This window comes from Aricia agestis, chromosome 5 (assembly GCF_905147365.1).
Source record: "Aricia agestis chromosome 5, ilAriAges1.1, whole genome shotgun sequence".
NCBI lineage: Eukaryota > Metazoa > Arthropoda > Insecta > Lepidoptera > Lycaenidae > Aricia > Aricia agestis.
In genome coordinates this window covers 7,681,906-7,692,665 of record NC_056410.1, presented here as the reverse complement: position 1 = coordinate 7,692,665, position 10,760 = coordinate 7,681,906, and the positions used below count along the sequence as shown (strand labels likewise).

Genomic DNA, 10,760 nt, shown 5'->3' with positions numbered 1-10,760 from the left:
AATAATAGATTTTAAACTATTCGACTACAAATAATGCAAAAAGCGATAATTTATTGCTAAAAAAGCTAAAACCTTAAACTCATTACTTAATCTAATAATATCGTTGAATATGTGCTCTATTTCATTTTAAATGTGTTTAATTAAACAAATCTATGTAATATATCTCTTAGTCTATGTTTACGTTAAAGAATCAACTTACTGTTACGATGGTGGCTAACTCACATCTTAGAGGCGCTTCGATGTGACTAAATATGACGGTGCATTATTGCTTGTAGAGCAGAATTCTTACAATGAAATTAAGCTAATTTATCTTTAATTTTATCACAAACATTGTAAACATTTGGACTGAGTATATCTTAATCTTCTCTTTAACCCTTAATATCATTGCTTACCATTTGTATATCTAAAATACTTTCCCTTTCATAAATGCTATATCTCTAATTTAACTCTCATTCGATTGCATGATCGTTCTAAGATCTCGGTATTGGCTTAGGCGTCGGGTGCGCGGATTTCTACGGTCACCGAGGTGGGCCCTTGTGCTGTGGGAGATCTCAACGTGGCAGACCTTAGCGACGTCGCAGAGACACCGCTGCTTGCCCTAGAACCTCTTCTTGAACCTGCAATCAATCGTCATTATTTCTGCCTTTATCTTTTTCTGATACCGTAACTACCCTCAACTCAGACCGCAACGTGACGCGTAGATGCATTTCTAAATTTGTACTGAATTGACAGATTTCGATGAGCGTGAAGGTTGATTCAGAATGCAACGCGACGCGTAGATGCATTTCTAAAGTAGCATGGATTTGACAGATTCGCAAGAAGTCTGACGCAATTGAAATCTGTCAAATCCATACAACTTTAGAAATGCATCTACGCGTCGCATTACCACAATAGACATAACTACCAGTATTTCGACTGCAAAGAGACGGACAGGTTTCAATATCTGTCACTAGGATTATGAACGGAATGTGCCTCGCGCTGGCTGATATAATTTATTTTTAAATATTTAAAATAAAGATTCAAAATTGGATCCTGACAATTTTAATCGCATGTGCCAAAACACAAACAACAATACGACCAAAGAGGAACACGTCCAACGAATATGTCATAGTTTTAAATTCGTAGGTAACAATTTAACAACCCTAGTGACGATTTTCATCATAGTACGTCAAATTTAAAAATTTCTACATCAGTTCTAAGTCGGTATACTCTATAATTCTGTCTACTCTGCCTGAGACGTCTTGCAAATCTGTCAAATACATACAAATTAAGAACTGCATCTACGCGTCGCGTTGCGGCCTGAGTTGACCCTATAGTTCTAATAAACTCCGCTACGATTATTTACAATTCGCATTTTCAAACTCTAACTGGTTCTAAATCTTCCCATGCTTTCTGTTAAGGATCCAATATAGTTATACATTTCAATTTTCAATAACTAAATTACTCTGCCGATCAGGTAGATTGAAAATAATGGTCTGTATTGAAAATGAATTTTTGTGATCATGTTCGGAAGAACAAAAATGAAAAATGAATGATTATGAATAATTGTAGGTAGGACATGCCAGAATGGTGTAATATTTTGGTAAATTTAGAATTTTTCAAAGTATCTAAAAGATTTCCTCCAACAAAACTCTACTTTTCAGACTGTTGTTTATACTGGAAGTACTACTTGTTTCTACGCTGTGTTTTTTAGCAGTTGGTAGTTCGTAAACTACCAACGTAATTAGTATCATGCGTCTGCATTTACTAAGCTGAAATAAATTCAAAGTAACCTGAGGTTTTTCGGTGTAGCTGATGGCTTTGGTGATGTCGTGCTGTCAATAAATAAATTAATGTATGAATGAAAATATTCAAGGAAAATTTAAAATAAATTAAAAATGATACACATTTTATTTTATAACTTAGGTATAAAATCGATGTGTAGTTTTGCATAATTTAAAAATTAACTTAACGCCAATCTTAAGCTAAAAGTGTATCAAAGCAGGTATTTTTTTACAAACCAGTTGTTGTATGTTCTGTATTTCTTACATTTGTATGTATTATATTTACTATATTATTCATAAATGCGAAACATAATTATTTAGCTTGTAAATAAATTTTAGCTGCTGCCCTGTAGTGAGCCCACTCTTATAGGTTTAGTTTTTGTAAAGGTGTGTACTGACTAATGTTACAAGATGTAATATTATAATTTATTACACAGCGACCATTCGTGCAGTCAGTACCTGTAAGTAACACGATGTGCTGACTGCACGAATAATCGCTGTTACATTACATCTTGTACAAACGTTGATCAGTACCCACCTTAAATATTCTCTTTAGTTTCTATTTACATTTTATTGTGTGCTCCAACTCTCATACCTTACAACCTACAACCCCTTACAAGAAGCAAGTGCAAAATTAAAAGTACTTACACTAAGGAATGATAGGATGTATAAAAAAATTATTTACTTAGACGGAAGGTATTATACCGGGGTTTGGTGAGGTCGGTCGCAGCTCTTGCTGGCTCGCCTGCCGCGACGGCGGACGCATGCTGACGCGGGAGCCGCGACGGTCCTTGAATCAATCATTCAATCCATTAATAAATGACTCCTATTTGGTTAGGTAAGATTCAGCATTTTCTATATTAATTGATAGTCTTCGAAACAGTTTTAACCTTCATGAGGTCTTTAATTTTACAAACGTTGCCGTGCCTTGGCCAGATTTGACCCAAGTAGTAAAATTATTATAAAAAATTAACAAAAATAAATGTAAATTAGTTAAAGGAATTATTTGTCATTCTTTAAATTTATTTCTATAGAAATATATTACATTTTTGTTAAAAATATAATTTATTATACCTAGACTTTATATTATAAAGCTGAAAAGTATGTTTGTTTGGACACGGTAATCTCACAAAGCGCTTGACGGATTTTTATACAATTTAGCGAAGCTATAGAGTAGACTACGGGGAACGATAATATAAACAATTTTTTTGTTAGAAAATGTACGGTTCCCGTTTCCCAGTTCCTGCGAAATTACTGAATAACGTGGACGGAGCCGTGCGAAATATCTAGTCTAATATAAAAAGAAAATAGATAATTTTGATACAATTTTTATAAAATGTGGCAAAGCAGTAATATAAAAGAAATGTAAATTAGGTATATCTTATTGAGGTCATAATTATAACTACCTACCGTATTAGATTTTTTTTACGTATGAATGTCTTACAATCTCACACCAAAAGTTTTATTGACAGTTTCAGCACATTGTTGGCAACGACTTCTTTTAGGAAGCTTCTTAGCTGTTGTTAGGAGTAAGTTGATGGAATTTTTCAAGTAGTATCGTTGTTTTGCTAGGCACCCTTTTTTCAGCCGCAAAAAGTGTGAAAGCATTGCATTGTAAGCTGATCTATCAACCATGTTTCTTGAGGCCACTTGAGGCCAAAGTTTTGTTTTTATTTTGTAGCTTTATCCAGGGCATCTAAGTCAAACTAATAATCACAGGTTTTTTGTCAGATTTATAACTCACATCTGAGTTGTGATGCAAAGTAATGAATAAAATTATTCACCGACTTATTTATTAGGTGTCGAAACAAGTGGTAGTATCTATTGTTAGAGCAAAACATTATGAATATACATTATACAGATCGTTTATTTGATAATACTATTTCTGAAGGTAATCCAGGTTTATTCTAACGTATAGCTGATCCACCTACAGTGATTTGTTTCTTGTTCATGCCGATTTGATTTAAAAAAATATAATTATCCACCGTATGATGGAACTCTCCTTGATTTGACTTGCGGTCAAATCAAGGACTACATACAAGCCTAGGTATTTTTCAACACCTGATTCTTTGCCCGAGTAGGGTTGAATATTCCAATCGCCAGTCTCAGCTGGTAGCAGAATCACATAAACCACAGACGTCATATTATTTAGTTGGTTTTGATGGCATGTATTGTCGAAACGGGAATCCTTTTGAATACGACAAGCTGCTCATCTATTGTGAAATAATTTATTTTTATTGGTCTTAGTGTTATAAATTATGATTCTAAGACTTGTATGGGTAGAACAAAAGAATGTCTCATTCAAAAGTTATAAAATACCTAAACAATTAGGACAATAACAGATGCGCTGTGCGTTTGATATGAGTTGCGGTCAATTCTGACCCAAAGACCGTTAGAGTAAAAAAGCCATACGCGAAGTATTTAAATTATTTTTTAAAAACTTATTTCACTAATAAGTAAATTGAAACGAATAATTAAAAGTCATAAAATATCATACTTCTTGAGCGCTTACTTTCTTAGAAAATTTCATTTCTATCTCAAAATGGGTCAAAATTGACCCGAAGACTGTATGAAGGTTAAAACACATAGAATCGTCAAACGCTGTATAAACGTCTAATTTTGTCCCATTAGGAAATTTCCCTGATGGTACAAAGTTGGATTCCTAGGCAGATGGCTGACCTGAATAATAATAATTTAGATGGATTATGTCAAGTTGAACTAGCATTCCCAGAACAAATAACTTGAGTCCGCCATCTCAATCGATGTCTCTAATGGTACATCAAACGAGACTATAGACTGAAAATTCTTTAAAATTGAACGATACATATTATTATAGCATGCTGTTCTTGTAGGTTAACAATATTATTAGACCAAACAAAGCGGTCCAGTGTAAAATGATGGAATATTATTTTGACACCCTTGTCAATTTACACAGGATGTAACAAAAGTAAGTGATAATACTTTAGGGTGTGTATTATGTATGTGTTCCTTGTAGAGAGTTCACTGTGAAAGTAGCTCTGAAAATCCCATTTTTTTTCACTTTTGTGTCATGGGTGTCGTTAAACTCGTGACGCTGGGGCCTTGCCCATACAAAAGTAGAAAAAATTGGTCTTTCAGCGCTGCTACCTTTACAGGGAACTCTGTCAAAGGAAAACATAATATATACCCTTAGTTTTATCACTTAGTTTTGTTACACCTTGTATATGGACCCAAATACCCAAGTAAAACCACGTAATTACCTGTGCATGCAAAAGCTTGGAATCACGTAACAGAGACACGTTCATCAGTCGAGGGTTTGGCGTGTTGAAGATCGTGCGGTTCTCTCTCCAGCGAGCCCTGGAAAATAGGCATTAACATTACAAACGATGTTAAAGTAATACAAACAATGGCCCCATGTTAGGTATTTCTTCTAAAAGCGAATTTATTTTTTTGTGCTGACTCTCTACGATCTATTATTTATTTTTAATATTTTTAATATTTTTAATCATATTTAGTATCATGTTTCAAAGCAATCTGGATGGACCCTACCTTACTGTTTTACATCTAATTCTACTTGTTGTCTTTTTTCTATCAATTCCAATCTCAGTCTATAAAATGCTAACTTAGCAGAATTAAAAAAAACCCAAATCGATCTTACAAGATAGAATAGGTATGGTACAAACTTACCTGCTAAACAAACGAAGGACGACGCAAATGATGACAAACATAAGCGCCATGCCCACCAGCACGCCAATCATCGCTGGGTCCAGGGTCCGCGTCGATACCTCCACCTCCTTCTCAGCTGAAAATATATTATTTTATCGTATTACTTCATCGTGAAGAAAACCCAACAAAGTAGAATAACCATTAGGACATCTACAACAATTAATAAGCAGCGACCTATTTGTTCTACGAATAATAAAAACTAATTTGTTGCAGCACTCTGATTGAAACGTACCATTGAGGAAATTGATTCCTTGGCAGTCGACAGACCAACGTCATTTGTTCGGATCATGTCAATTCAGAGATCTGTCGGCTGGGTTTGACATAACGCGACCAAATTACGTAAGTCCGCATCTGCCTAGAAATCAACTTCTCTGATAATACATTCTGATGTTTATAACAGCGATGGCGAAGTTCAGAAAAGTTATTACGATAACCGAAGAATTACTATGAAAGAAATCATTACACAGTTATTCAGAATCCATAACACAAAACAAGCCACCATCTAAAACTTGAATAATAATAACTTGTCGTTGCTAAATTTCGTTTTGAATTCGATGCATATTTTGATGGATATAATGCCTTAGACGATGACGATATTATTAATGGTAATCGTTATTAAAGTGAAGGTGTTGAAAATAACAGTGATGATAGTATTGATGACAATGATGACAGAATTATTCAGAATACACTTACGGTTGCAAACAATACCGCCGTCCACGGTCACCTCGGCTACCATCTCGAACTTGCATACGCACTTGTCGTTCCGGCACTCCGTCTTGAAGTCTACGTACTCGCATTGCTCGTTGAACATACACGTGTCGTTGATTGTCGCCGCTGTAATTACAAAAAAAATATTATTATATAGAGCTTTCTAACATTATATAATAATTTGGACCTATAAAAATAAATCATACGAAACACATAGTTTTAAATACGTAATAAGCTGATAATGTTCCAACTAAGATCCACAAAAATGTTATTAAATGTAGAGCTGGGATAAACAAATTGCTGGCGAAATTCACGAACTCTTCTTATTAATTATTGTCATTGGATATTTCACTAGCGTAGGAGTTTACATTATTTTATGGATAATTTACTATATAGTATCTCAGATCAGTAGCAACAAAATAAACGATTAGATACTAGTAGGTATCCATCATTAAATATTGAACATTTGGTAACTGCTAACTGCTATTGAATGAACAAAGGCACGAAGAACCTGTCAATAATATAAGGCTTCAGTTTTCACACGAATTGAATATTTTAAAACTGTCGGGGCATTACTTGCGATATCGACTTTACGCCATTATTACAAATCAAATAGTAATGAGGTTCACTAGAGTTCACTAGAAAGTTACACACTTTCTACGGCCACGCTTTGTTTGAAAATGTTACAGTGATTTTCATATTTTCTGACTCATCGTAACTAGAAATCGTATATGCATCATAACCCAGACATTAAGCACTTTACCTGATTATATGTTACAATAGCGTCACGGCATGCATTAAAAACTACAATTGAATAACATGCTGTGATTCACTTTGTAATAGTTTGAAAGTAATTTGTTTCGTGACCATTATACCAGTGCTGAAACTAATTATAATATGTGAAACATTAATGTTTAATGCAAAATTGCATTCAACATTAACGAAACAAAATTTATAATATTAATATTAACATAGAAGTTTACAAAACCCGCACACACAGCGCACTGTACAATTTTAAATTTTAATAATGTGCAGCCTGGTTACTGTATTAAGTAAAATTTTCTCGTTTTCCGTTTACCACTGAGTACTCTCTAGCAAATTCTAGTTTCTAAAATCATTTATTATAACTATGCTTTGTAGAAATTAAACTACATGTTCACCATACGTTTTATCATAATTATACAAGTAGTAACAAAATAATACTTAAGGGTGTGTATGGATTCCCTTTTTGTTTTTTTTTCCGTTGGGGAAATGCATTTACGCATTTCCGGCGGTCTGGGGAGGGCCACTAAGACCACAACGGTGTTCCTGCTCTTCCGCTTTATGCGCTTATTCCACTTGTCCTATTTAGAAGTCCTAGCCAGGATCCTACATAGGAGATTAATTAGTTCGCTTCTTATTCCACTTGTCCTAATTTAGTGACTAAATCACTTGTCATTTTGGTCAGACGTCGTCTTAATGGCTCCAGTTTTATCAAAGCAACAAAAAATTGGTCTTATCATAGGTCTCTCTTAGCTGTTGGCTCAATGAAAATAAAAATAAATATATTGGCGAAAAAGATGGTTGAAAGAATTTTTGCTTCACGTAAAATTATGAATTATGAACTTTCTGAACTACTTTGAACCAGCAGACTAAAGAAATTACCTACGAATGGATTCCAGATCTTATAACATAATATGAATTGACTTTAATACAGATTTAGCAGTTCCCACTGCAGATAAAAGGTTGAAACCATCTGGCAACACTGATTTAGTCATTTAGGAGCCACATTTTTTTCCGATTTAGGATCCTAGCTAGGATCCTAGCTTTCTAAATGTTATTCCACTTGACTAAATTTTTTAGGATCCTAGCTAGGACTTCCTAAATAGGACAAGTGGAATAAGCGCTTGAGGCAGAGCCACGGGATACGCGGAATACACAACTGCGACCCTGCCAGCGGTGTATGAATTCCCTACATAGAGTTCACTGTAAAAGTAGCAATGCCAAAATAGTAACTTTTTTTGCTTCTGTATGGAAAATTCATGACGATCGGACGCTTGCCCATACAAATCACAAAAAATAGTTTTTTCAGCGCTGCTGCTTTCCCAGTGAACTCTACGTAAAGGACACAATATACACATCCTAAAGTATTATCACTTAGTTTTGTTATTCGTATAGTAGAAGGAGTTGCGTCTGCGGATAACAAAAAATTTGTGACTGGTTCACGCTAGCCCTAAAGCGCTAAAGTCATATCAAACAAAATGGTCCCTAGCGTCCTATCGTACCTATGAGTATAACTTACGTTTCCCACACTTGTCCACGTGATTGGTGACGGGCGTGACGGGGTGGCAGCGACAGATCTTCTGCACCATGTCGCAGATGGAGTCCGGGAACCCGCACTCCATCACCGTCGAGCACGAGTCGCCATACATCATGCTGCCGCGCTTCGACGGGTCTGGAATTACAATGGAATAGAATATTTAGAAGAAAAAAAAAAGAAAGTTATTTTGCGGACATACTTACCTTTGCTTAAGAACTAATTTTGCTAATATTTTTGTAAGAATAAAAATCGGAAGAGTCCTTTCGAATATCCCTTCAGTTTCCTATGCTAAGCGGGCAAAAACACTACCTGAAAGCCGCTGCCGTAGATACATCAAGCTCGGCCAAGCAGGGCCCGAGCGCCAGCAGCAGCGCGGCCGCCGCGAGCGTGGCCCGCGTCCAGCGCTGGGCCTGTATGCCGCTCACTGGGCCCACGTCACATAGCGCAAACTCTGTGTATCACTCACCGAAAGCCGCTGCCGTAGATACATCAAGCTCGGCCAAGCAGGGCCCGAGCGCCAGCAGCAGCGCGGCCGCCGCGAGCGTGGCCCGCTTCCAGCGCTGGGCCTGTGTGCCGCTCACTGGGCCCACGTCACATAGCGCAAACTCTGTGTATCACTCACCGAAAGCCGCTGCCGTAGATACATCAAGCTCGGCCAAGCAGGGCCCGAGCGCCAGCAGCAGCGCGGCCGCCGCGAGCGTGGCCCGCTTCCAGCGCTGGGCCTGTATGCCGCTCACTGGGCCCACGTCACATAGCGCAAACTCTGTGTATCACTCACCGAAAGCCGCTGCCGTAGATGCATCAAGCTCGGCCAAGCAGGGCCCAAGCGCCAGCAGCAGCGCGGCCGCCGCGAGCGTGGCCCGCGTCCAGCGCTGGGCCTGCATGCCGCTCACTGGGCCCACGTCACATAGCGCAAACTCTGTGTATCACTCACCGAAAGCCGCTGCCGTAGATACATCAAGCTCGGCCAAGCAGGGCCCGAGCGCCAGCAGCAGCGCGGCCGCCGCGAGCGTGGCCGGCTTCCAGCGCTGGGCCTGTATGCCGCTCACTGGGCCCACGTCACATAGCGCAAACTCTGTGTATCACTCACCGAAAGCCGCTGCCGTAGATACATCAAGCTCGGCCAAGCAGGGCCCGAGCGCCAGCAGCAGCGCGGCCGCCGCGAGCGTGGCCCGCTTCCAGCGCTGGGCCTGTATGCCGCTCACTGGGCCCACGTCACATAGCGCAAACTCTGTGTATCACTCACCGAAAGCCGCTGCCGTAGATACATCAAGCTCGGCCAAGCAGGGCCCGAGCGCCAGCAGCAGCGCGGCCGCCGCGAGCGTGGCCCGCTTCCAGCGCTGGGCCTGTATGCCGCTCACTGGGCCCACGTCACATAGCGCAAACTCTGTGTATCACTCACCGAAAGCCGCTGCCGTAGATACATCAAGCTCGGCCAAGCAGGGCCCGAGCGCCAGCAGCAGCGCGGCCGCCGCGAGCGTGGCCCGCGTCCAGCGCTGGGCCTGCATGCCGCTCACTGGGCCCGCGTCACATAACACACACTCTGAAACAACAATTATAATAATGTTAAATTAAGAAATAACAAAACACTAATAAGTGAATCAGAACGCAAAATATTGAAGCGCTGAAATCACTTTATTTGCTTACAAACATTTATGAAGAAGATGAACCCAAAATTTACATATTTTAAGCGCTGAGGCCCCTGAGCGTGCTGGTAAACACAGACGAACAGACACGTCAAACTTAGAACGTCTTTTTTCGTCGTAGACAAATAACACAACAAATTATTCTGTGGGTGAGGCCACAACAAAAAATCGGTGAGATACGTCACGAAAAATAAATATAAGCAAAATATACTCGGCGCGTGGGAACGCAATTATCGAAGAGTCAGGAGTGGGGGAGAATTTTCTGAGTATCGTAAAAATAACTCTCAGGAAGTTGAAGATCTCAAGTCCCTGTTGTAACTGATTTATTATAAACCTAGAATCTACTACTAATAAAAATATGTCCCTAGAGCCTTTTAGGTTGAGCCCAGAAAGCTCTGATTACCTAAAAGTTAATTTTATAAGATTTAGGGTCCCATCTTTGAATTATGATTTAGCCCCGAGGAGATGACTTTTTAATTTACACCAACTTTTCTCAAAATTCCTTCACTAAAATCTGTCGTCCGAGAAAATTGGACCGTCAGCTTGAAGGTCTCGCCAGAATACATAAGCTTTTGTTTTCCATCCGAAAAGTTAAAATTCTAGGGAGTCAGTCAATTTAACTTTTAAATGAACTTTTAG

General features: G+C 38.7%; 1 protein-coding gene across 4 annotated transcripts in view; it reads right to left on the bottom strand.

Annotated features, from left to right (window-relative positions):
* Nucleotides 1-482: 482 nt before the first annotated feature.
* LOC121727013 overlaps nt 483-10,760 on the bottom strand; it is a 57,344-nt gene continuing 47,066 nt past the window's right edge. The window contains exons 2-9 of one of the 4 annotated variants that reach the window (XM_042114681.1): nt 9,878-10,018; nt 8,458-8,610; nt 6,162-6,302; nt 5,430-5,544; nt 5,003-5,099; nt 2,469-2,553; nt 1,773-1,814; nt 483-617 (exon numbers count right to left, since the gene is read on the bottom strand). In XM_042114681.1, coding sequence (XP_041970615.1) covers nt 490-617; nt 1,773-1,814; nt 2,469-2,553; nt 5,003-5,099; nt 5,430-5,544; nt 6,162-6,302; nt 8,458-8,610; nt 9,878-9,983 — 867 coding nt within the window. In that variant the 5' untranslated portion in view covers nt 9,984-10,018 and the 3' untranslated portion in view covers nt 483-489. Of the gene's footprint in view, nt 618-1,772; nt 1,815-2,448; nt 2,554-5,002; nt 5,100-5,429; nt 5,545-6,161; nt 6,303-8,457; nt 8,611-9,877; nt 10,019-10,760 lie in introns of those variants that run through there. The other 3 variants (XM_042114683.1, XM_042114682.1, XM_042114684.1) reach the window with 3 other exon arrangements.